The sequence below is a fragment of the Aedes albopictus genome, chromosome 3 (genome assembly GCF_035046485.1).
Source record: "Aedes albopictus strain Foshan chromosome 3, AalbF5, whole genome shotgun sequence".
In the NCBI taxonomy this organism is placed as follows: Eukaryota; Metazoa; Arthropoda; class Insecta; order Diptera; family Culicidae; genus Aedes; species Aedes albopictus.
The window spans coordinates 345272547-345300164 of NC_085138.1; the positions used below are offsets into that span (position 1 = coordinate 345272547).

Here is a 27618-nt window from a genome sequence, read left to right on the forward strand (position 1 = left end):
TAAACGAACGGTTTCGGTGCAAGTTTGCTACACCCGGTGGCAAAGCGGTGCAGGCGGTGCAAATAAACGAATTCGACATAAATTACTACGGCTGGTACGACAAAATGACTCACTTGGCGCTGTTCATAAACTACGTAGACTTTTTTCAGGCCATTTCAGACCCCCCCTCCCCCTCATAGACTTTTGTTCATACAAAATTTTCGAAATTTGTATGGAGCGTAGACTTTGGCTAGAACCCCCCCTCCCCCCATAAGAGTCTACGTAGTTTATGGACAGGCCCCTTGTAATTAATTTGGAAAGTGGTCTTTGTAAATCTTCGCCTTAATGTGTTTCAACTGGATAATGCCAGTGGGTTAAGATTGATCGACAGCTGTCTTGGGCGCCTTTATAAACACAGAACATAATAAGGGAGCGTCCATAAATTACATCACGCTCTTAGGGGGAGGGGGGTTCAGCAAAGTGTGACGACCCATACAAAAATTTCAGAGGTCCCATACAAAAAGTGTGTCATAGGGGGAGGGGGGTTGTTGAAAAAGATCAATTTTTGCGTGACGTAATTTATAATCCTTCTCTAAATGAAACAAAGAAGTACTGTCTGCATTTTTTGAAAGTTACAAGGTTCTCAATATCTTTCTTAACTTGATGTTTTCATTACCACCATGAATTACGCAAATATATTCGTGCAGATTACTTTTTCTACCGCTGTATCCCAAGTAACATTTCTAAGCCAAAAATACTTCTAGAGTTCCCTAAAACTATTATACAACTGAAATAACATAGAATTGGTTTTATCACGGTTGCAAAAACCTCCTCAAAACTAGTTGTTCTTAAAAATTTTGCTAAGGATGTACCATTTTCATGAAAACCATTTCACCGAAAACAAAGCAAAGCAAAGCAAAGCAAAGATAACCGTACACATCGTAGTTGCTACTCCGTGATTGACCAGAACAATCGAAGTTGCACAGAGAGCCTATGAATGTGAAAGCTTGGGACTAGCTAACCATTCTCAATGTGCACAATTCGAGAGTTCAGCTATTTAAAGTCAATAACGGCGCTGGCCACGTCCTTACGGTCATCAGGAAAGGGAAGGAATGTTAGTTCGACAACCGTTGCTACTAGAAACCGTGGAATCCACAGCATCCCCACAGTTGTCACGGGAAGGAATGGTGGTTAGTAGGGTAGGGTAAGGTGTGGATCTAGGAGCCACCTCTGTTAGGTGATATGATCCACTAGTTATATGGAAATACACGTCGCGGTCTTCATCACGATTATGATTTATTTGATCACGATGACCACTGATCCCGGATTTCGTGCTCGCGTTTCCATCGCCCTACCGTGGAAACCGACTGATCTACGATTATTGTAGCGCGATTCTGAACCCGGATTTTTCACTCGCACTTCCATTGCCCTATCGAGAAAACCGACTGACCAACGAATATTGTAGCGCGATTCTGATCCCGGATTTTTCACTCGCACCCCCATCACTCTTACCTGAAAATTGTCAGCCATTCGAAAATTCTCAAGCTAATCTGATTCCGCATTCCACACTATCGCTTGCATGGCTCTACCGAGAAAACCGACTGACCAACGAATATTGTAGCGCGATTCTGATCCCGGATTTTTCACTCGCACTTCCATCGCCCTATCGAGAAAACCGACTGACCTGAAAACCATTTCACCGAAAACAGTTAACAAAATCCTGGAAATCATTTCTAGCCCATCCGTTTCAGGCCCGTTAGTATAGCAGTTTTTGGTCCATTTTGAGGGGAACTTGGCAATTTTGGAGTCAAAAACTTGGCCCGAAAGTCTTTTGTACCGATACCATAACAAAACTATCAAACCATTTATCATAAGGCGTCAATCGACTTCATTGCAGGCAGTCATACTCGGGTCGTAAGTTCTGAAAAGACCTGATCCGTCTATTTAGTTATGAGTCTTGGAATTCTGGGAGCTTCAACTTCGCAGTGGCTTAATTTCCCCAACAGGGGAGAAAAAAAAAGCCATCAGTACTCTTGAAGAAATTTTCGAATGGAATGCCTAAAGATCATTTGGTAGAATTTTCAATGGAACTTCTGGAGGAATTCTCTAAGAACCCGCTAAAGGAATCTTTTGGAGAAATTGCTGAAGGAACTCGTGAGGGGTTTTCAAAAAAAAAAACCCCTGGAGGAATCCTGAAAGTGAGCCATGGCTAAATTTCTGAGGGAACATCTTGGGGAACATTGATTTCAAAGAAGAAATCTTGGAGAACTTCCAGATGAACGCCCTTAAGAATTACATGAGAGAATTTTTTCTGGTATTCCTCCTGCTATATATCGTATCATATTTTGCAGGAAGTGTTTCATACAGGACTACTGGAGAAATTGTCGGAAAAACTTTTAGAGGAAATCTCAAAGAAAATCTCAAAAGCTCAACAAACTTTTGGAGGAATTTCGGTGGAATTCTAGAAGAACTTTCAAAGAAATCCCTGGAGAAATTACCGAAAGAATTCCTGGAAAAAATCTAAAAAAAAAAATCCCGAACCAAGTCATGGAGGGAATCTTGATGGAACTTCCGGAATCCTGAGGAACTCTCTTAGAAACCCCTGGAGAAATTCCTGAAGAAAAAGATTCTGAAAGAACTCTTAAAAGTTTTCCAAAAGAACTCCACGATGAATTCTCGAAGAAGTTCCTGGAAGAATTCCCGAAGGAACTCTTGGAGAAATACCTAAAAGAGCTCCTGAAGAATTCTCAATGTAATTCCTGTGGAAATTTCCATAGGTACTCAAAGCAAACATTCCGAATGGTCTTCCGGAGAAGTTCCAAAAATTTACGGTACTTTTGAGAATTTGACTGATATGTATAGTTGGAGCCAGTGCTGAAAAATTCATTTCGTCATATCTAAATCCAATAACCTACAGCTCATTTTAGAAGCTGAACCTGAGAATATGGTATATGAAAAACTTGTGCGGCTAGACCAGTTCTGCAAGGAAGTCACAGAAAAACCACTACTTTTCCAATATTTAGGGTAAATGTCACGGACTACCTTCGAAAAATCCCAATGATATTCACGGTGAATATCATTTGGTATTTTTTAAAGGTACTCCGTGACATTTACATCAAATATTCGAAAAATATCGGTTTTTCCGTGACTTTCTTGCAGAACTGGTCTGGCCGCACAAGTTTTTCATATACCATATTCTCAGGTTCAGCTTCTAAAATGAGCTGTAAGTGGTTGAATTTAGATATGACGAAATGAATTTGTCAGCACTGGTTGGAGCTACTTGTATCGGCGCTGCAGTCATGGGGATTCAGAACATCGGGACACAGAGTCAAAGTCACAGAGTCAGAGTCAAAACATCGGCACACATCTAAAACAGTTGTTTTGATTCCCCAAAACTGCAGCACCGATACAAAAAGCTGAAATTCCAAGAAAACTCTCACATTGACCCCAGTAGAAGGTCTCGGCGAAATCCCAGGAACAGTTTTAGAATATATTCCTGAAAAAAAAATTCTAAAAAAAAAGCTTATGAAAAATGCCTAAAGAAACTCATGGAGATACTCTCAAAAGAACTCCTGAAGATTTTTTATGGTGAAATTCCTGACGAAACTTCTGGATGGTTCATCTAAGAAACTCTTGGAGAAATTGTCAAATAAGAGAGTTTTCATCAGATAAGATGATGCTAAACATTAGCATAAAATTTCAGGCGGTTTAAGACATATCACTGAATATTTCAGATGTCCCAGAAACGCTTCAGAAGTTTACAAGGGGTTTTAGGGGCGCTCAGGGTTTTCAGATGTGTTTCAGAATGTTTCAGCGAGATTCAGGGGAGATCCATGTGGGTTCAGGCATGTTTCAGGGTATTCAAGTGGGTTTCACGGGGTTTCAAGAGCTTTTAAGGGTGTCCCAAGGGGTTTCAAGGACGATCCAGAGTGTTCCAGCGGCTTTTAAGAGCACTACAAGGGTTTTCAAGGGTTTCTGGGGCGTTCCAGGGAGATGCAGGAACAATCCATGGAGTTTCAGTGGCGACCAATGGGGCTTCAGGGACGTTACAGGATATTTCAGCGACTTTCAGGAGCATTCTAGGGGGTTTCAAGGGATTTCAGTGAGATTCAGGGGTGTTCTGGGGGGTTACAGGGATGTTCCAGGGTATTTCAGTGGGTTTCAGGAGCCTTAAAAAGGTTTTCAAGGGGTCGCAGTGGCATTCCATGGGGTTGCAGGCGGGTTAAGGGGCGTTCCTGGAATGCCCAGAGGTTTTAGGGCGTTTGAAGGACGTTTCAAAGTGGTACAGTAGGTTCATTGGGCTTCGGGGACGTTTTAGGGCGTTCCAGCGAGTTTCATGAGCGTTCCAGGGGTTTTAAAGGGGTTTCAGTGGCATCCCAGAAAGTTTCTATGGGGATTTAAGGGGTTCCATGAGATTTCAGGGGTGCAGCACGGGTATTCCGGGAACATTCAATGGGGTTTAAAGGGGCTTCAAGTGCATTCCAGGAAGTTCCCATATAGATTCAAGGGGTTTCAGGATTGTTCCATGAGCTTTCGGGGGACAAAGAAGCGTTGGAGAAAATCCTTTAGGATTTCTTAGACGAGTTCCCACATGAATTCCAGGAGTAATTTTCAAAGAAACTTCTGTAGAAACTTCCGATGGAAATTTCCGTGAGAGTTTTTGCTGGAATTCACGAAGAAAGCTCCTGAAAGAATTTCATGGTATACTACTGGAGGATCTCACGAGAGAATTACTGGAGGCATTTTCGAACGAACTCCTGAAGCATTTTCTGAAACAACTCTTGAATAAATTCCTAACTATACTTATGAGGGAATCGTTAAAAAAAAATCTTGGAGGGAGCTTATATGACACTTTTAACCCTCGAGCAGTCGCGTCTTCGGCCACCCTCAGCGACACCACGCACACGCTGTATATCACAAGCGAGCTTTTTCCATGGTGCGTGTACTGAGTACACGACGCGACCGCTCCCGGGTTAAAAGACACTACATAGACTTTAACCAGAGGTTGACTGAACATCGGACAACACACGAAGCACGGGGATTTTTTCGTTTGACGAAATCCCAGACTCCAAGGCTTACGATACACCTGGACGACTTTCGCCACTAACAGCATGGCTGCGAAGCGCACTCCTAGAGAATGCTGTAAAATAAATTACCGAGGTTTGTAGATATTCTCGAAGAAACCACTGAATTTTCGAACATTATACTGAAGAAATTCCCAATAGAATTATTTGAGAAAATCTCCTTATTTTGTTTAGACGAATTTTCCAATGAATTTCTGGTGAAATTCCCAAAAGAAAAACTCTTGAAGTAATTTCCGTAAGAGCTTCTGGAGGATTTCTCGAAAAAGCTCCTACTATTGGAAGAATTTATGATTGTTATTTTGGAGGAATTACTATTATATCCTTGGACAAATTCTCGAAGGAACTCCAGGAGGGTTTCATCAAGAAATTCGTGAAGGAAGCCATGAAGGAACTCCTGAAGAAACTTCTTGAGGAAGACGCGAAGGAACTCCTGGAGAAATTCTCAAAGAAACTTTTTTAGAATTTGTCAAATAAAACCATAGAGAATTCTAGGCTGAAGTACTGCAGGAACAATCAAGGATTTCCTGGAGTATTTTTTCAACCATCTCTATGAGTCCGGATGAACTTCTTGAAGTATTTCCGATATAACTACCGGAGGAACAAGTCACTGAAGCGAGTGAATACTCGAAGGATTTTTGAAAGGAATCATTGAATGGAAGTGTTTGCCAAACAGCTGGAAGTGCCTTTGTGTTCTTCAGGAGTAACATCAGCAGGGATCTCAAGCAGAGTTGCTGAAACTCCGGACGTCGATGCTTGCGGTGAGGCAAGAACAAGGTGGGAACAACAGACCGGTGAAACAGAGGGAACCGAAGCCTACCCAGCCAGACATTCCAGAAGATGGCTGGGAGGAATGGATCTACGAGTGCTGGACACCACGCGCATGGGCGTCTGGCAGAGGAAGTCGTTGACGAAGGAGTAGAGGTAAGAGTTCTCACAGCTAAAGCAGCATTTCAGTGTTAAAACCGGAACGAGATCTGTGGCAATAATGCGAGTCGCAAGTGGCCGTCTTGGCCATTCGGTTGCAGGAAAGCTCTTTAGGAACACATGTGGCCTTGATTTAGAAACATGCGGTGGATGCCAATGCATCTGTTAAAATAGGGAAGCTCTAGGTGCGTATAGATTGACGTGCTTGCTCAACATCTACCAGCCGCCGGAGGCTTGTTTCAGGTGTTTAGAACTGGGGTCTGGGTGTTAATTGTGTACCTTCCGGCAGTCGCCCGGTTGACCACCACCGTCAGCACCACGCTAATGCTTAGTACAAAAAGCGAGGTTTTTTCAACGTGTTGTACAAAATACAAAAGCGCGATCGGTCGAGGGTTAAAGACCCAAACCCAAACGTTCCTAATGTTTGATTTTTTCCTTGAAGAGAACAGGAAACACTCGACGGGATTTCCAAAGTGCTTATAATTTCAGAGAGCCTCAACTGGTAAATCACTCTACAAGTACCGCAGTTAAACCTGAAGCTGTAAATTAGCTGTAAAAATGGCGGCAATACCCAGTCCACGAGTTGCAATTCTTGTCCAACATCAAACGTGGGTTTCTTGGTCGCCGAGGTAAATTGGGTCTTCTGTAGACATCGTCAACTCCTCGCTGATCGGTACACCGCGACGCCAGTTTATACACATGAAGGACTGTTTGAAGACTGTATGACGACTACAACAAAAGCAGGCAGTGAGTGGAGGCATGGACGATCTGGCCAAGCCCTCGCAGATGGAAGACAACGTACACCAATGATCCATTCAACACCAACATACTTCAGCATCATTTGCTATCGAGCGCACTAGTGGGATTGAGTCCGGCGATCATCGGAGGAGACTTTAAAGCCTGGGCGGTCGAGTAGGGTAGTCGCTTGTCTAACGTGAGAGACTGGGCTCTTCTTAAAGCTGTGGCTAAACTGAACGTGGATGTCGCGAACGTAGGCTACAAAAAAAAAAAACTACAGTAGGAATGCCTTTCATCCATGTGATCTACTGGAGACCGGGTCTAAACCCTAGCTCAGACTGGAGGGTAGACGATGGGTATACGACCAGTGACCACCTGGCGATTCGATACAGGGTGGAACACGGAGGAAGACGGAGGCAGCTGAGGTTCATTAATAGCCAGAGGCATTGGCGTAACTAGAGGGGGGGGCCAGGGGGGCCAGGCCCCCCCCAGAATCCGCCAGGCCCCCCCCAGAAATTTTTCATGACTTTATATATGGAAATTAGAAAAAATCTGAAAACCACTGTCGTGGTGACAAACATAGATCTATATTCTCAATTTAGTTGAAAATCGGAGTTTTCTACTAGCGAAGTTGGATTTTTCTCCAAATCCGTGCGTCGGACCTAACTTCGGAAGTGGTGCACGGATTTGGAGAAAAATCCAACTTCGCTAGTCGAAAATTCCGGATTTCAACTGCACGTACAGTAATAGAAATTTATTTGGCATAATATGTGTTTGAATTGACAGTTATTGGAGACAATTCTCAACTTGTCACTCTTTACAAGATCATTGTCCAAAATAGTCTATGTTATTAGTTAGTTTTGTTTGAAAATATTATATAATCATAATTGTATAAAAAGCAGTACTTTGTACATCTTCTTTTTTAAATGGCTGAGAAATTAAATCTAAATGATAATTTCCAGAAACTCCTGGATGGGTATCTTTAAGAATCTTTGAATTTTCTAGCAGCATTACTGCAAAATATGGTTAAGTGCTTCTTTATGGAAATCAAGTATCATGTGGGAAAAAACTCTGGTTGAATTTGCAATGGAATTCCAGCCAAACTTTGTGAATTCCTAATGAGAATAGATGTACGTAGCTGAAGCGTAAACGCGAGTGTATTCATTAAAACCATGCTGGAGGTGATTTCTAGTCGGTCACTATTAATTTCTTTTATTTCGTGAGCCAGGGGTATTTTTGCGTCTATCAAACAACGCACCAATTCAAATGGTCATTGAGGAAGTTTTAATATATTTAAAAGCTGGTGCTGCAAGATGTAATCGTAAGTTTGAAGGTATTCATGGTTGGACTTGTAAAAGACTTGGTATTCATAAGATAATTGTGAAAGAATTCCTGGATGACTTCTTGGAGAATTTCTTGGCGTCTATTAATGGGTGGAATGATTCGATCAGTGGAATAAGAAAGAATACCGAATTTACAGAGCGATATAAAATAGACTTTAATAGAACAGATTAAAACGTGTTGTCTTTGAATCATAGTTTTTACTTATACTAAAGTATCTGTCATTGCTGACAGATGAATGCAGAGGGGTTCGTCGATGAGGTCGAAGAAGTAGGACTACGGGATTGTCCACCTCAATATCTATGTCCCTCTAAAGAGAGAAATTTCGGGAGAAATCATTACAAGAATTCTCGGAGCAATACCTATAAGAATCTCTGGAGAAATTTGTGAAAGTATACCTGGAGGAATCCCTGGATGAATTCCTGGAGGAATCCGAAAAGCAATTATGCTAGTAATTTCAGGAAAAAAAATCTGAAGAATCCGCATCAGAAATCCCTTTAGAAATTACTAGAAATTTTTTTAGATGAATCCTTGGAGGAATTTCTGGATGCATTTCTGGAGGAATCCTTAGAGAAATTCTTCAAGAAATCACAGGAGGAGTTCCTAGATGTATTTCTGGAGGATATCCGGGAGAACCTTCTGGAAAAATTCCATGCGGAATCTCTGGAAAAGTTCCTGGACTAATGCCTGGAGCATTAGGGGATTTTTTTATTATCGTACAAATTGGTATAAAGTTTCTGAAGGTTAATGAAATTAGGTAGGGATCATATATATTTGAAAAACTAAATTGAAAAAAATCAGGGTCGCTTAATTTTCCGGAAAATTCCAGTGAAAATCAAACATTTTCCACAAACACCACCTACTTTAAAAAATCATAGAACGAAGCATCATAGGCACATTTTTTTGTGAAATCATAAGCAAATTTTCTCAGCAATTCCAAAATGGATTTCTGGAGGAAATCCTACAAAATTTTTTGGACAAATTCCTGGCGGATTCCCTGGAAAAAATAATGTATTGATTGATAGATTTGTCTTTTTTAAAGAGACTTTCAGTCCTTGGCTCCAAAGTTAATGGATAAATTTCTGAAGGAGGCATCCCTGGAGAAGTTCCTGGAGCAATGCCTGGAGCATTAGAGAAATTTCTGATGGAATTCCAAGATAAATTTCTAGAAGAATTTCCAGAGGAATTTCTGGAGGAATTCCAGGAGGATTTCTTGGAGGAATCTCACGGAGGAATCCCTGCAGGAATTTCCGGTATATTCTTGGAGGAATATCTGGTGGAATTTCTAGAAGAACCTGTGAAATAACTCCTGGACGGATTTCTAGAGGAATCCCTGGAGTTGAAATTCATGGATTTATTCCTAGAGGAAACCTGAAAGAATTTCCGGAGGAATCCCTTGGAAAAAATCCAATTTCCTGAAGAATTTCCTGAAAGAATATCGGAAGCAATCTCTAAAGGATTTCCTGCAGAAATTCCTGGAGGAATGCTGTAGGAATTTCCGAAGAAATTCCGGGAGGGATTCCTGGACCAATATCTGAAGAAATTCCTGTAGGAATTTCTGAAGAAATACCTACGGTAAATCTTGGTGGAATTTCTTGAGGAGCACTGCGGTAGTAATTTCTGAGGAATTCCAAGAGGAATTCCTGAAGGAATTCCTATATGAATTCCTGAAGGACTTTCTGAAGGAATTCCTGGAGTATTTCCGAAGAAACCTCATAAGGAATTCCCGCAAAATTTCTTAGAGAAATTTCTACAAAAATTCTTGAAAGAATCCCTGGAGATATTCTTGGAAAGAACCCTGGAGAAATCCTTGAAACAAATTTCTGGAGGAACCTTAGGCGGGATTCCTGGAGGAACTTCCGGACAAGTTCCAGGTGGAATTTCAGGAGGAATTTCTGGACAAATCTTTATAGGAAATCTTGGGGAAATCCCATGGAGCTATTCATGGATGAATTCCAGGAGGAATCCCTTAATCAATTCTTTGAGGAATCCTTCAATGAATTCCTGGAAGAATCTCTAGAGGAATTCTGGAAGGAATCCATGGAGAAATTTCTGAATATTTTCTTAGACAAATTCCTAAAGAAATTCCTAGAGAAATTCCTAGAGGAATTCTGAGAGGAATTTCTGATGGAGTTCCAGGAATTTCTGGAGGACTTACAGGAGCAATTTCAGAAGGAATTTCTGGAAGAATTACTGGAGAAATCATCGGAGGAATTTCTGGAGGAATCCATGAAATAATTCCTGGAGGAATGTGAAGAGGAAACCGCGGAGAAGAAATTCCTGGATTAATTCTTGGGGGAAACCCTGGAAGGATTTCTGGAGGAATTCCTGGAACAATTCCTGAAGGAATTGCTGTACGAATTTCCGAAGAAATTCCTGGAGGAATTCCTGGATCCATTCCTGAATAAATTACCGAAAGTATTCCTGAAGAAATACCTGGGGTATTTTTTGGTGAAATTCGTGGTAGAACTCCTGGAGGAGTCCCTGGAGAAATCCTGGAAGAATGCCAGGAGGAATACCTAGAATAATTCTTGAATAAATTCCAGAAAGAATTTGTGGGGAAATTTTTAAAAGAATCCCTTGAGGATTTCCTGGAGGATTCCTGAAAAAATATTTGAAGGAATTCCTAGAGATATCTATGGAGGAAATCATTCAGGAATCCCAGGAAGAATTATTGGAATATTTCTTGGATAAACTCCAGGAAGAATTCTTGGGGTAATTTCTAAATGAATCCCTGGAGGATTTTCTAGATAAATTCTTGGAGATATTGCGGTAGTAATTTCTGAAGGAATCCTGGATTAATGCCTGGAGGAATCCCTATAGAAATCTCTGGAGGAATACCTGGAGTAACCCCTGGATAAATTCCTGGAGGCATGCCTGTATCAATTCCTGGAGGAATCTCACGAGAAATTCCGTAAGAAAACCCTGGAGGATACCCTGGGGAATTTCTTTGAAAAATCCCTGGAGAAATACCTGGACTAATGCCTGGAGTAATCTCTGGATACATTTGTAGATGAGTTCCTGGTGGAGTTTTCAGAAGAATTCTGGGAGCAATCTAGTGGAGTTTGGAGTTTTTAGAAGAACTCCCGAAGCAATCTCTAGATGAATTACTGGAGAAATCCCGGAATGAGTCCATGGAGAAACTCCCAGGAGAAATTTCTAAAGAAACCTCTTGAAAAATTCCCAGAGGAATCCTTAGAGAAATTTCTAGAGAAATCCTTGGAAGAATCCCTGGGAAAATTCTTTGAAAAATCCCTGGAGGAATCCCTGAAGCAATTTCTGGAGAAACCTCAGGAGGAATGCCAGGAAAGTTCTGGACAAATTCCTGCAGGAAGTTCTGGATAAATTCCTTGCGGAATCCCAGGAAGAATTCCTGGATTAATCTGCATAGGAATTTTTGTGGAAATTCCTTGGAACTATCCCTGGAAGAATTCTTGAATGAATTCCTGGAGGAATCTCGAGAGAAATTCTGGAAGCAGTTAATGGAGGAATTTCTGAAATTTCTGAAGAAATTCCAAGAGAAATTTCTGAAGAAAATCCAAGAGAAATTTCTAGATGAATCCCCAGAGGAAGTTTTGGAGGAATTCCTGAAGGAATTGCGGTGGTAATTTCTGAAGGAATTCCTATAGGAGTTCCTGGATCAATTCCTGGAGGACTTTCTGAAGGGATTCTTGGGGTAATACTTAAGTTACCTCTTGAGGAATTCCTGGAGGCATCCTTAGAGGAATGTCTAGAGAATTACTTGGAAGAATCCCTGGGGGAATTCTTGCAAAAAAAAACCTGGAGGAATCCCTGAGACAATTTCTGGGAGAACCTCAGGAGGAATTCGTAGACAAATCTCTATAGGAAATCTTGGGGAAAATCCGTGGAACTATTCATGGAAGAACTGCAGGAGGAATCCCTAAATGAATATCTTGAGAATCCCTGAATGAATTCCTGGAAGAATCTCTAGAGGAATTCTGGAAGGAATCCATGGAAAAATTTCTGAAGGAATTCCTGGAGAAATTTTTAGAGGAATTCAGAAAGGAATTTCTGGTGGAGTTCCAGGAGGATTTTCTGAAGGAATTACTGCAGGAATCATCGGTGGAATTCCTGGAGGGATCCATGAAATAAATCCTGGAGGAATGTGCAGAGGAAACCCTAGAGAAGAAATTCCTGGAAGAATTTTCGGAGGAATTCATGGAAGAATTCCTGGATCCAAACTTGAATAAATTCCTGGAGTAATTCCTGAGGAAATACCTGGGGTAATACCTGGAGAAATTCTTGGTAGAACTCTTGCAGAAGTCTCCGGAGAAATGCGTGAATGAAATCCTAGAGGCATGCCAGGAGGAATACCTGGAATAATTCTTGAAAAAAATCCGAGAGGAATTTCCGAAGGAGTTCCTGGAGGAATCTCAAGATTCATTCCGGATGAAATACAAAGTGCGATTTCTGAGGGAATTCCAGGAGGATTTTCTGAAGAATTCTCAGGGGAAATACTGAAGAAACCGCTGAAATTCCTGAGGAAATCCTGAAATCCTGGATTAATTCCTGCGGGAGTTTCTGAAGGAATCCCAATAAGAGTTCTTCTAGAAATGTTTATAATAATCTCGGAATTCGTTTTTGTAAGAATTACAGAAGAAATTTCCGGTGAATCCCTGGAGGAACTTTTGAAGTAATTTCTGAAGAAACCCGATGAGGAATCCCGGAAGCAAGCCCCATTAGGAACTCTTTATGGAATCTCAGGAGAGCTTTCTTAGCGAATACCTGGAAGATTTTTTGTAGGAATATTCCTGGATAAAAAAATGAAGAAATCAATGTCTGCAGTAATTGTTGAAGGAATACTAGGATCCCTAGTGGAGCGGACCTGGTGGGATGGTTAGAACACTTGACTATCACGCCGAGGACCTGGTATCGAATCCCATTCCCGACAAACTCGCAAAATGTGAGTTCTTCCTTCGGAAGGGAAGTAAAGCGTGGGTCCCGAGATGAACTAAAAATCTCGTTAACCCGGGAGCGGTCGCGTCGTGTACTGAGTACACGCACCATGAAAAAAGCTCGCTTGTAGTACACAACGTGTCCGCGGTGCCGTTGAGGGTGGCTGAAGACGCGACTGCTCGAGGGTTAATAACACATAAAAAAAAAACTAGGATCCCTAAAGGTTTTTTGTACAAATTTTTCAAGCAATTCTTGGAGTGTTTTTTAAGAATCTCTAAGTAAAATTTTCTAAAGGCATTTCTGGAATACATTCCTGCAGAAATACTTCGAATCATTCCAGATGTAATTTTTGGAGCAATCCCTAGTGGAATTTTGAAAGGCATATATGGAGATATCCCTGTAGAAATCTCTGAATACCTGCAGAAATACCTTAAAGGATCTCTGGAGAAATCCCTGAAGGAAACTTCGAAAAAAGCACTGGAACAATTACTGGAGGAACCTCTAAAGATATCTCTGGACAAATCCTCGAAAAAATGTCTAGTGGAATCCCTAGATGAATTCTTGATTGAATTTCTGGAAGAAGCTACGATGGGATCACTGAATTAAGCTATGGAAAAAAATCTTGAAAGAATTTTTCGTACCCATGTAGTTTACAAAACTATGAACAAATCAGAAACAGTCATTTTGATTACTCAAAACTACAATACTGATTTGCATATTCACATATCGGGCGCCCATCCCCCTTAAAATTCATCTCTAGTCAGGCCCCCCCTGGGCCCCCTCCAGGAAAAAATCCTAGTTACGCCAATGCAGAGGGAATGGCTGACCTAGCGCTTCGATAATCCGGCATTTGTAGAGCGATTGCTCATGGATGGTAATATTGACGATCTGTCGGAATCCTGAGCCGTGTATGCAACGCCGCAATGCCAAGGCAATTCATACCCAGGAATGGATACAAACCAGTATACTGCTGGTGTCCAGAAATTGTAGGACTCCGCACATCCTTCCTAAAAGATAGGAGAAGAATGCATTGAGCTCGCTTCGATGAGGGTAAAACAGAGCGAAGCGGGACCTACAAGGCGGCTAAACTGGCACTGGACAAAGAGATTAAGGCGCGTAAGCCGAGGTGCTTCGATTATCTCTGCCAGGCAGTCATCACACAACCTGGGGCAATGCCTTTGGCGTAGTCAGTCATGATCAAGACGAAAGAAACGTCGGCACCCTCGAAACGCTCCTTCGAGATCGTGTTTCTACATCACGTTACACGACCATGAGCTCCCGTCCCCTATGGTCAATCCAGCTAAAGTCAGTTTACCCCGATGGAAAATGAGCAACTCATCGCGGTATCGAAGGTGAGCATGGCACCGGGTGTAGATGATATTCTGATAGTAGCCATTAAGGCAGCCATCGAGGCTCGATCTGACATGTTCAGAATGACTTTGCGGTCGTGCTAGGATAGAAGCGAGTTTCGGGAGAGGTGAAAAAGGCAATGATTGGTTCTACTGCCCAAATACGGGAAAACCAACTGGTGACCCGTCGGCGTAAAATCTGCCTGCTGGACACTACCGAGAAGCTGTTGTAGTGGATCATGCTGATCAGGCTGATGCTCTATACCGAGAGGTCAAATGACTGTGGGTTTTGGATGACCAGATTGGTTTCCGGAAAGGACGATCGACGTTGAGGGCTATCAGATGAGATCAATGACCAAAATAGCCGAGATGGGGCTGTAAAAGAAGCGAAGGTGAATCTGCAATTTTGCTGTTGTCATGTTAGACGTGAAGAACGCCTTCACCAGCAGTTAAACGAAACGTGAAGCGACTTGAGAGCAACTGCAGATTGATTTGTCTAAGGATGGGCAGCGTGATGGATATCGCGATCGTAGATGAAAAAAAAAATGACCCACAGCAGGCACGGTGCAGAGTCCATCATTGACTTGACCTTCTGGAGCTTAGACTGGAGGGTCGACGATAGATACACGCACAGGGGCCATTTGGCGGTACGATATAAGGTAGAACATGAAGGAAGGAGGACACAGCCGAAGGTCATCGACAGTCATCGAGGAATGCTGACCTCGCGTTTCGATAGGGCGGCATTTGTCGAGACACTGCTTGCTTATGGAGGATAATACCGACGATCTGTCCAGTGAAGATCTAGTCGGAACTATAAGCCGTGCATCCGACGCTGCAATGCCCAGACGCTCGCTTCCCAGAAATGAACGGCAGCCAGTATACTGGTGGTGTCCAGAAATCGCGGAGTTCCGAGCATCCTGCCTAAGGGCTAGGAGGAGGATGCAAAGAGCTCATACCGATGAGGGTAGAGCGGAAAGAGGTAAGGCCTACAGGGCGGCTAAACTAGCACTGAACAATGAGTTCAAGACACGAAAACGAGCGTGCTGGGAAGATGCTTATAGAGAAGTCATGGCCAAAACGAAGGGAGCGTCAGTACCTCCAGAACGCTCACCTGAGTGCTGTAGAGGATAGTAGAAACGCTGTTCCCGCGCCACGATGTTAGACCATGGGCTGCCACCCCCCCTGGCCGAACCGACCAAAGGGAGGTAGCCCCAGTGACGAACGATGAGCTCATTGTAATAGCGAAGTCACTCAAGTTGGAACAAGGCTCCGGGTCCGGACGGTATCCCGACAGTAGCCATCAAGCCGGCCATCGAGACATGCTCTGATATGTTCAGAATGGCTATGCAGATGTGCCCGAACAGAGGCGAATTTTCGGAGAGGTGAAAATGGCAAAAATTGGTTCTGTTGTCCAAACACCCCGAGCAGAAGGGCATACCTTACAAATACCATGCGAAGGGCAACATGTGCTCTAGTACCTAAAATTGTTATTGCTGCGTTATTCTACGAAATGTTATGAGAACATCACAACAACAGTTGGAGGTATTTGAGCAGAGTTTGGTATTGATGTAGTATTTGTTGGTTTAGCAGTGAAAATAGCCGAAGAACAAGATTTGCTATTATATCATGAAGTCATCGAACAAAAAAACTTTTAATAACAAGAAATGTTATTAGTTTGTTATTCGATAACTTTGGGATAACAAATACATCACTTGAAATTTTAGGTATGCATTCATTATTGAAATAGCAAGACTTGTTATTTTCTAGGTGTTATTTATACAAAATTTTGGTATTCGTTTTTGTTATTTTGCCTCTTATTACCACCTAATGAAGGGCATATCAAGGTATGGAAGTATTTAAGATAAATACCATGATATGTTATTCTCTTGTTATTTTCTTCTGCTCGGGACAGGAAGCCACTCGGCGATCCTTCAGCATCTATTCTGCCTTCTAGACACTTCCGGGAAACTGTTGGAACGAACCGTTCCGTCTAGGCTGATGATCTACCCAGAAAACAGATTACTCTGGGCTCTCGGATAACCAGTTTGGCTTCCGGAAAGGTCGATTGACGGTGTGATCTAAGCGAATAAGGCAATCACAAGGACCAAGAAAAATGATGAAACCTTGTCATCCTGTGATTGAAGTTCTTTATCAATTTGACTAACTGGGTACGTTTCATGTTTTGTGGCGTATGTTATTCATCTGTGATGTTTTATTGTATTGCGCATTTGTAGTGTTCTACTTTATTGTTCGCAACGAAAATTACATCCAGCTTGCTGTTTGCTTCGGATTTTGCGCTCTGAGAAGGCATAGAGCGCAGTGGTCGGACCAGTTATTACGTGACCTGGCGAATATTAAGCGAGACCGCGATTTCGTTTCTATGAAATGTTAATCCGGTTTTGCTTACAAATTTTTCTCATATGAATATAACTAAGACAATTGTTCCATAATATAAGCAAGAACATGGTTTTTGGTCTGCTGCGACGGAAATACAGGGGATAGACAAAATGATCGGGACAGGCTAAATTTTCACTTTTCAAAAAATGTTTTAATGATCAAAATTTCATTGCAATCCATTCATTGAATCCGGAGATATAACAGCTCAAAGTTAGCCATCGAATAATTTTACCTTTTTCAAGAATCTTTATAACTTCGTGGAGAGTGGCCCGATCATTTCCAAATTTGTACCGCTGATACACAACTAGTTGATGAACTTACAGTAAAAATTTGAGAATATTCGATGCACTTTTCGAAAAATTACAGCTAGTTGAACACTTTTTGAAAAGTGAAAATTTTGCCTGTTCCGATCATTTTGTCTATCCCCTGTACATACCAAGCTTTATGAAAAAAAAAACGTTAATTTCGGTCTTTCCACTTTTATAAACAGAAGTATCATTTCATGTAATTAATGAAAATCATAATACATCATCTAGTCTGAAATCGTATTTTAAACTTTAGTCTTTTAGTCAAGAACCTTTCTGAGTTACTAGCTTAACGCAGAACATAAAAAATAAACAAAAATTCAAAAACATCTAGATCGTCCTAGAAGAAATGCTGCTGTCTAAATCTAATCTATTAATGTAACCGTTATGTTTTTTTTTAATTCTACAGGCTTTAACCAAAAGATATGCAAAATAATGCTGTGTTGATACATCGCATTTCGTGTGCTGCGAGTGCGACAGTTGAAAGCGCGCACATCTAAAGCTGCATTTAAGTATTTGTGCGAACCTCTAAGCAGCACTGTGATCCCTCATTCTCTGAAGTAGGTAAGTGAGGCGTCTTTTGTTAACTCTCTAGTGAAGTGTTTTGCTTAATGTTTGTTGTTTTTGTTTTTGTAAGTGTGTTTGGAATATCTCTAATCATTATTGAACACTTCAACGCCAGCCGATTGTTATTTGTTTTGCAAATTGTTATTATGAGATATGCTGGTGTTTTATTCTCTCGTTACGGATCAGTGCAATGCTTGGGTGCTGATTCAGTCAATCTTCAGTTGTATTTTGAAACTTGATCTGTGTTTTTCGATTGATGTTACTCTGAAGATCGATGAATTATGATGAGCGGGATGAAGAATGCAATTTTCAAACTTTGATTAGAACGAAAAGCAAAAATGGTTAATGACAACCAAACTCGAAACCAATTGAACAAACTAAAGGTTTTGAATATTGACGTAATTTTCTTACTACTACATAGACTTAGTCGCTTGCAAGGTGGTGTGTTGGTGAGGAATAACCAAGCGCATCTACTTGTGATGGTGAGCTGTTTTGGGTGAGATTTTCAGTGGGGTGAGCCCGTTCTAATTAATTACTAAGAAGTTTTGTTAAAATTTTGTTGTTAAAACAAACTAACTAAAACTAATCACTTAAATGAGAGTTCATAAAATGGACGTCATGCTCAATGTGCTAATAGGTTTAAACATTATCTAAAAAACGCTCTAGCTATCAAACTACGATCAGGACAGGATAATTGTTCTAATCTATCAAACTGGACTCAATACTAGGGAAGATACTGTTGCCAATGGGTCGGTTTGGTACTGTATTCGATGTCGGAACGCGGACGGGATAAACAAACCTCTCTCGGGTCCCACTGTTACATACGGGCAATGATCGAAACACAAGAAAGTAGAGTCAATCTAGGTTTACACGCTAGCAGCAATTACATGGATGGACAAACGGTCGGAAACTGTGGTGGGATATACTTATGGTTTAGATTAATTGGTAGTTGATCTTAAATTTAGATTCTATTCTAACTGAGAAAGAGAGACAGGTGAAAGGATGAGAGCAAAGAGACAGCACGAACGAGCGAGGAAGAGCGAAATAGACAAATTGATGTGGATTCCATCGAGCTTGACAAGTGTACATTGAAGAAAACATATGGGAAAACCAAAACGAAACGTCAACGGGTCAGAAGTTTCAAACCAAACACTTTACAGAAAAAAAGGATACGTATTTTTAGGATAAACTACTTCAAATTTGTGTTCTGTGACAATATCAATGTTTCTTTTGTGTTTGCATTCAAACAAATTGAGTATTTACTTTTGATTCAGTGCATGTCATTTTGACAGTTGCCAGTGTTGCCAATCGTGCTTCAATATATATCTAATTCAGTGTTGCTGATATTGCCATTACAAAAACAGTGGTTTACAAAATTATTGTGAAAACATCGATGCCATTGATTGTAAAGAGTTTGTTTTACGATAGTCTGTAGTGTCTAGGAAAAAAGATTACACACACTCATGTACAATACTTGTTACATTGAGAGAACAATATGTCTCACAAAAATCAAAACAAATAAAACCAACATACAGTACTCAAAAAACAAATGAATTCCAATAATTTACCACAGCAAAATGAAAATCGATGAAGTGATATCGTTGTGATGCACACTGAATCCGTCGAGAATGGAAGAAATGAAACAAAATATTCATATGTATGTTTGGTTAAAATGCACCCATTATTGAAGGGAAACCGAAAGAAAAAAACATAAGTAAATTTGTCGCGTGACGCGGTGAAATTATGGCGATGGGATGAATGGCTTCACGCTCGCGTGATCAGGGCGATAACGAAAGCGCCATCATGTAGGGATGTAAATGAGGTTCGATGAATTTGATGATGGTATTTAGCAATGACGATGACCACCATATATGTGTTTTCTGACTCGACCGGAATTGATTTCCGGGTTTTTCGTTGATATGTAGGAAAAATCGAACATGGTGACTTTAAATTACCTCCATGATCACTAGCTCTACTATGCCGACCAGCAGCTTGCTCGATGATATCGTTTAACACCATCACGTCTAAAAGGAGAAGAGCGTTGGTTAGATTAGTTGGCTGGATGTTCGAATGCAAGCAACTACTTACCTTTCATATCTACTACGGTTTGTGTTTGAGAGGGCTCGATGAAAGGATTGTCGTTGTGTTTTATTTTTCCAGCTTCGTCTGTACAGTCTTGTGACATATCCTGTGGAAATAAGATCGGATTATAATTTACTGTGTTACTGAAAAATAGAACAGTGTTGTAGGATTAATAAAAATTTTTGGGGAAACACTTCATTTTGGTACCACATCTTATTAAGATTGATTAACTACAAAATTGTTTAGTTTATACAAATATAGACATATATTTAAATCAGCAATTACGGGTGATGCGTCCGAACCACTTTGCTTAAGATGAAACTGGAAGCATTTCCTCATTTTTGAATTTTTTTTCATAACGGAGAATTTTTTTTCAAAATCGGTTTTCATACACATGTAAAGGAAGAGGTATCTCTTGATTTTTTTTCTTGTGGAAAAAATGTTCTCGATATTTTGTAAAATCTATATGGTTTTGCTCAAATTTTATCGTTTTACTTATCATCAATAGTTTTGACTAATCTAAAAAATCTGTATATTTTAGTGACCGGACATTAATGCATTCCCCCACGAAATCCTCCAGAAGTTATTCCAAGAATTTCATAAGTCATTCCTCAAGGAATTCATCCAGAAATTCCTCCAGGATGTACTCGATTAAGTTCCAATTGTTTGTTATTTTAATTTTTGACTAGTTTGTATGCCTAATTCACTGTTATATTAGAAAAGGTATGGGGTTTTTACGCTTTCTTGTTCTCGGCATAATGCGGCTGGATCAAGGAAGCTTTTCCCCATCCTATTCATTAAGACCACAAAGGTCAGATGAAATAAACAAATAAATACAAATACAAATTCCTTAATGAATTCCTGAAGTAGAATTCCTCCAGAATATACTCCAAGGATTCTTTGAGTATCTACTCCAGTTATTCCTCCAGGAATTTCTCTACGAACTCTTCCAGAATTGATCACAGGAGTTCCTCTAGGAATTGTTACGGGAAATACTCCAGGAATTCATAAAAGAAATATTCTAGAAATTCCTCCAGGAATTTCTTCAGTAGTTAGTTAAATCCTCCAGGAATTACTCCAGGGAGTTCTGCAGAAATTTCTCCAGGAGTTGTTCCGGGAAATACTTTAGGAATTCCATCCAAACATATTCCACAAATTCATCCAGTATTTATTTTAGGAGTTTTTCCAGAAATTACTTTGTGAATTCTTACAGGAAATATTCCAGAAGTTTCTTCGAAAATTCCTCCAAAAAAAAGAAAATAACTTCAAGAATTCCTCCAGAAATTCTACTAGGAATTCCCCTGGATTTATTTTAAAATTCCTTTCTATCTTACTACATGAATTCTTCCAGAAAGTACTCCAGGAATTCCTTAAGGATTTGCTTCAGAAATTTCTTCAAGAAATTATTGAATGAATTCCTGGAAGTATTTTTGTGGGTATTCTTGGAGAAATTCCTGGAAGAATCCTGGAGAATTTCCTAGAGAGATTTTTGGTGAAATTATTGGAAGAAGTCTTGGAGGTATTCCCGAAGAAATTCTAGGAGGGGAACTCAAAAGGATTGCTGGAGGAATTCTTGGATGAATTTTTGACAGAAGTATTGCAGCAGATCTTAGAGAAATTCTTCTTAGAGTTCCTGTAAGAATTCTTGAAAAAATTTCTAGAGAATTTCCTGGATGGATTCTTGGAGGAATTCTTAACCCTCGAGCAGTCGCGTCTTTGACTACCTGCAGCGACGCCCCGCTCACGCTGTGTACCACATGCGAGCATCGCGTGTACTCAGTACATGACGCGACTGCTCCCGGGTTAACAGAATTCTTGGAGTAGTTCCTGGAGCAAATCCTTGGTGGAAATCATGGAAGAAGTCTCGGAGCAGTTCCTGAAGAAATCCCTGAAGAAACTCTCCCTGGAATTCTCCCAGGAGTATTTTCTTGAGGAATTTATGTAGGTTTCCTGAAGAATCTTGGAGGTATTCATGAAGAAATTTTTGTATGAATTTTTGGATGAATTCTTGAATCAATTTCTTGAAACAAATCCCTGGACGTATTTCTGGTGAAATTCATGAAAGGGTTCTTGGAGGAATTATTGGTAGAAGTCTTAGCGGGCCCTGGTAAAATTTTAGGGAAATTCTAGGAGGAATTCCTGGAGGGATTCTTGGAGAAATTCTAGGAGTATTTGGCGAAATTCCCCAAGAATTTTTTATGAGAAATTTCTGAAGAAATTCTCGGATAATTGGGTTTTTAAATTAAGAAAAATGTATTGAATTTGTGGTTTTATACGAAAGAGCACCTTTTTCTGAACCACCATGATTTTTTTTCAGATTTTTAGAACTTCATTTTGATACCTAAAATCGCTTTCGAAGAGATTTTTCGAAATCACCTTTTGACAGCTGGCCAACTGCTTGACAGTACAAAATGCGACAAGGGGTGATTCGACAAATCGCTCCCATACAAACTTCAAACTGATTTTTAAATAGGTTCCCGGGCACCAAAATTCATGAAAATTTGGATTTCGGCTCAGTTTTGCATGCAGATTCTGAATATGGAATTATCTCAATACCGCTAAAGAAGCCAATTTCTTAGAGTTATCCCAGGAGTATTTTTTTGAGGAATTTTCAAAGGTTTGCTGAAGTATCGTGGAGGTATTCATGGAGGAATTTCTGGAGAAATTCTTGATAAAAAAATCTTTAAACATCCCTGGAGGAATTCCTGGAAGAATTCTTCGAGGAATTCCAAAGAAAGTTCCTGGAACAATTCCTGTAGTAATTTCTGTAGGAATTCCTTGAATAAAGTCTTTGAAGTTCAAAATTCGCCTTCGTGAGCATAAACTCGCAGTCGAAAATGAACGAACCAATGAATCCAGTGTAGCAGTACACACCACACATTTGGACCATGCTGTGGATTGGGAGAACGCTAAGTTGGTGAAGAACGTTAGAAAAGCTGCAAAACTAAACGCCTGGGAATCTATGTACATCGCCACAGCTGATCGCCCTCTCATGAACGAAGACGATCCTCCAATACAATCCCCCCTCTTTAACTTGACTAAGCTGAGAATTCAGTGAAACAACAACAACTTCGACGAGTACTGTGCGCAGTACGATTGTATTAGTGCTCCATGTAATCAGTCGGACATCGTCCTGTCGATGGGCAACGTCGAGCCCGAAACCGGTCGACTTAAAAGGTTAATTTAAATCCTTTTAATTTGTTGTAAGAACTATAAGTGTTGTGTCCTGTCTCGCGTCGCATCTTATATGTATTGTCGAGGTTCTTACGTTAGCACAAACCTCAAGAAATTGAAGTGATATCAGAAGCAGTTTATGTTTGTGAGGTGTTGCATAACCTTGGAAAAGAGTCTGTCACTGCTTTTCAAATCATTTCACAAATAACTCTACACATACAGGGGATAGACAAAATGATCGGGACAGGCAACATTTTCCCTTTTAAAAAAAATTCAAATAGCTGTAACTTTTCGAAAAGTGCATCAAGTATTCTCAAATTTTCACTGTAAGTTGTGTATCAGTGGACAAAAATTGGAAAAGATCGGACTATTCTGCACGAAGTTTTTTTTTATCTGTATTAACGAGATTTTTTTTCATCTCGGGACCCACGCTTTACTTCAAGTGTTCTAACCATCACACCAGGTCCACTCCACTGCACGAAGTTATAAAGATTCAAAGATTCAAGAAAAAGGTATAATTATCCGATAGCCAACTTTGAGGGGTTATATCTCCAGATTCAATGAACCGAATGCAATGAAATTTTGATCATTTATGACCTATATAATGAGTTTTGAAAAACGTTTGACTTAACTTAAAATTCTTAACACGGAAGAAAATTATAACGATTAGATTATTTTTTCTAATAAACACCAAATTTTCTTAAATTTCAACATCGTTCCTTCCAATTGTGTTGAATACAGATATGTTTTGAAAGAAAGTAACAACATAGCCGGAAATTCATTGAAAAAGTAATGGGATGCATATTAAAAATAGACCAATTTACTAAAAAATCATAAAAATAATGAAATAGCTATAACTTTTTCTCTTGGTAATAATTTCAAGTTGAGTCAAACGTTTTTCAGAGCTCATTACATAAGTCATAAATGGACAAAATTTCATTGCATTCGGTTCATTGAATCCGAAAATATAACAGCTCAAAGTTGGCTATCAGATAATTCTAAAATACTTATAAATTCGTGCAGAATAGCCCGATATTTTCCAAATTTTGTCCACTGATACACAACTAGTTGATCAACTTAGAGTTAAAATTTGAGAATATTTGATGCACTTTTTGGAAAGTTACAGCTAATTGGACATTTTTTGAAAAGTGAAAATTTTGCCTGTCCCGATCATTTTGTCTATCCCCTGGGATTTATTTATTGTTCTCTAAGGAATCTCCCTCAGAATTTACCAGAACGCCATGAAGGAATTCAAATAAATCATTCAACCAACTTGTATAGAATTTGCCATTGATTATTCCAGAAATCCAATAATGGTACTGGAATGTATCCTGGTCCTGGCATTAATTATACCATAAGCCTACTCACAATCTCCCATAGCATTTCGAGAGGTTTTGTCCTAAAATTTCCAGAGATAATCTCAGCAAGAAAATATTCCAAGTCGAACAACTGTGTTATTTTTATTATGTCCGATAAAAAAGGAAAATATAAAAAATATAAGTCAATTCCATAATTATTACGGGAAAAATATTTCGCCGTTGAAATAATTCCGGTAGTGACGGAACCATGTGCGCTTTCACCGTGTTCTTGTGCTACTAACTGCTGCCGGTGGAATTAGGTATTGTCATGTTAGAACTCGAGAGTCGGGACGACCTGCTGGAGTTGCTGGAAAGTTGGCCCCTTGCGAGCCACAGCCACCGTAGCCAGGTCCAGCTGCTGGAATCGCTTGTAAATTGTAGGTCTCGAAGGCTTTGGCTTCTCCCTTTATCTCTATTTGCTTATCAATCCACTGTCTGGTCCGGCTGACGTTGCTCACCTTCGAACCTTGAAAACTTTTCTCCTCATCGTCGTCGGATTCGTCGAAATACGTAGCCATGACATCATACCTTCTTCGCATATACTCCTGCTGCATAGCGTACTCCTCATCCAAGCGCTTGAGTTTCAGGAAAGTCTGCTTGGAAAGCCTTATCCGGACGAGACCTTGAGTTAAGATTCAGACGAGATGTTGACGATTGATAAGATCCAGGAAAAATACCCCATCTATTGGTCGGTGTGGAACAATGACTTCCGCAAGCTACAGCTGGCGATCGATAAGACTGAGCACGACCTGGAACAGTTGGACTCCCACAGACGGACACCGCGCATGCTGGCGGTCAAACTGTCCCACCTGGAGCGCGTAAAGGCCCTCCTGGTCGCCAAATGTAACGCCAATTTCGAATGCAACGGATGGCTCGTGGTGCAGGAAGCGGTCTGCTTCTGTGATGCCAACATCCTCACGTCCGTTCTGGAGGTCCGAGATCTGCAGCGTCACACCAAGCGAGTGTCGCACGTTCCGCAGCTGCTACAACACCTGCAGGACACGCCGGACTTCTACGTCGCGATAAAGTGGGAATTCACCTATCTCGAGATCTACTTTATTGGGAACAACGCTGTCTTCGGCAAAGTTGTTCAGTATATCAAGAACAATCTGGGGATTTAACAATTTGTTTGTGATTTCGACGCTAGGTGGCGCCAGTCGTCAAGTAAAGTTTAAAACTTCTCTAACTGGAGATCCAGAGCAGATAGAAAAGTATCGTCTTCGGCAAAGTTCTTCAGGAAGTCAAGAGCTACCTGCTTATTCAACAATTGATTGGTGATTTCGCCGCTAGGTGGCGCTAGTCGTGAAGTAAAATTTTAAACTTCTCTAGCTCGGCATCCAGAGCAGATAGAAGAGGGCCGTCTTCGGCAAAGTTCTTCAGGAAGACAAGAGAAACCTGGTGATTCAACAATTAGTTTGTAACTTCGCCGCTAGGTGGCGCTAGTTGTTGAATAAAGCTTCACACTCCGCTATCTCGAGATGCAGAGCAGATAGAAAAGTGTCGTCTTTGGCTTTTTTTCAGGAAGTCAAGAGCTATCTGATTATTCAATAATTAATTGGTGATTTCACCGCTAGGTGGCGCTAGTCGTGAAGTAAAATTTTAAACTTCTCTAGCTCGGCATCCAGAGCAGATAGAAGAGGGCCGTCTTCGGCAAAGTTCTGCAGGAAGACAAGAGCAATCTGGTGATTCAACAATTAGTTTGTGACTTCGCCGCTAGGTGGCGCTAGTTGTTAAATAAAGCTTCAAACTCCGCTATCTCGAGATGCAGAGCAGATAGAAAAGTGTCGTCTTTGGCAAAGTTCTTCAGGAAGTCAAGAGCAATCTGGTGATTCAACAATTACTTGATGATTTTGCCGCTAGGTGGCGCTAGTCGTGAAGTAAATTTCAGACTCCTCTAGCTCGGCATCCAGAGCAGATAGAAGAGGGCCGTCTTCGGCAAAGTTCTGCAGGAAGACAAGAGCAATCTGGTGATTCAACAATTAGTTTGTGACTTCGCCGCTAGGTGGCGCTAGTTGTTAAATAAAGCTTCAAACTCCGCTATCTCGAGATGCAGAGCAGATAGAAAAGTGTCGTCTTTGGCAAAGTTCTTCAGGAAGTCAAGAGCAATCTGGTGATTCAACAATTACTTGATGATTTTGCCGCTAGGTGGCGCTAGTCGTGAAGTAAATTTCAGACTCCTCTAGCTCGGCATCCAGAGCAGATAGAAGAGGGCCGTCTTCGGCAAAGTTCTGCAGGAAGACAAGAGCAATCTGGTGATTCAACAATTAGTTTGTGACTTCGCCGCTAGGTGGCGCTAGTTGATAAAAAAAGCTTCAAACTCCGCTATCTCGAGATGCAGAGCAGATAGAAAAGTGTCGTCTTCGGCAAAGTTCTTCAGGATGTCAAGAGCAATCTGGTGATTCAACAATTACTTGGTGATTTTGCCGCTAGGTGGCGCTAGTCGTGAAGTAAATTTCAGACTTTTCTAGCTCGGGATCCAGAGCAGATAGAAGAGGGCCGTCTTCGGCAAAGTTCTTCAGGAAGTCATGAGCTATCTGATTATTCAACAATTAATTGGTGATTTCACCGCCAGGTGGCGCTAGTCGTGAAGTAAAATTTTAAACTTCTCTACCGAAGAGGGCCGTCTTCGGCAAAGTTCTGCAGGAAGACAAGAGCAATCTGGTGATTCAACAATTATTTTGTGACTTCGCCGCTAGGTGGCGCTAGTTGTCAAATAAAACTTCAAACTCCGCTATCTCGAGATGCAGAGTAGATAGAAAAGTGTCGTCTTCGGCTAAGTTCTTCAGGAAGACAAGAGCAATCTGGTGATTCAACAATTAATTGGTGATTTCACCGCTAGGTGACGCTAAATGTCTAGTAAAGCTTCAAACTCCGCTATCTCGAGATCCAGAGCAGATAGAAGAGGACCGTCTTCGGCAAAGTTCTTCAGGAAGTCAAGAGCTATCGGATTATTCAACAATATTAATTGGTGATTTCACCGCTAGGTGACGCTAAATGTCTAGTAAAGCTTCAAACTCCGCTATCTCGAGATCCAGAGCAGATAGAAGAGGACCGTCTTCGGCAAAGTTCTTCAGGAAGTCAAGTGCAATCTGATGGTTCAACAATTACTTGGTGATTTCGCCGTTAGGTGTCGTAAGTCCTCAAGTAAAATTTCAAACTTCTCTATCTTGAGATCCAGAGCAGATAGAAAAGTGTCATCTTCGGCAAAGTTCTTCAGGAAGTGAAAACCTATCTGGTGATTCAACATTTAGTTGGTGATTTCACCGCATGGTGGCACTAGCCGTCAAGTAAAGTTTTAGACTTCTCTATCGCGCGATCCAGAGCAGATAGATAAGTGTCGTCTTCGGTAAAGTTCTTTAGGAAGTCAAGAGCAATCTAGTAATTCAACAATTAATTTGTGATT

General features: G+C 40.7%; 1 protein-coding gene across 50 annotated transcripts in view; it reads right to left on the bottom strand.

The window, feature by feature from the left end:
* The window catches only part of LOC109421922 (sodium channel protein para), a 521170-nt gene that overhangs the window by 130048 nt on the left and 363504 nt on the right, over positions 1–27618 (bottom strand). For all 50 annotated transcript variants that reach the window (XM_062855155.1, XM_062855169.1, XM_062855173.1 and 47 more), the window contains 2 exons: positions 19690–19789; positions 19557–19625 (listed from right to left, as the gene is read on the bottom strand). In XM_062855155.1, the coding sequence (XP_062711139.1) occupies positions 19557–19625; positions 19690–19789 (169 nt within the window). The remainder of the gene's footprint in view (positions 1–19556; positions 19626–19689; positions 19790–27618) is intronic.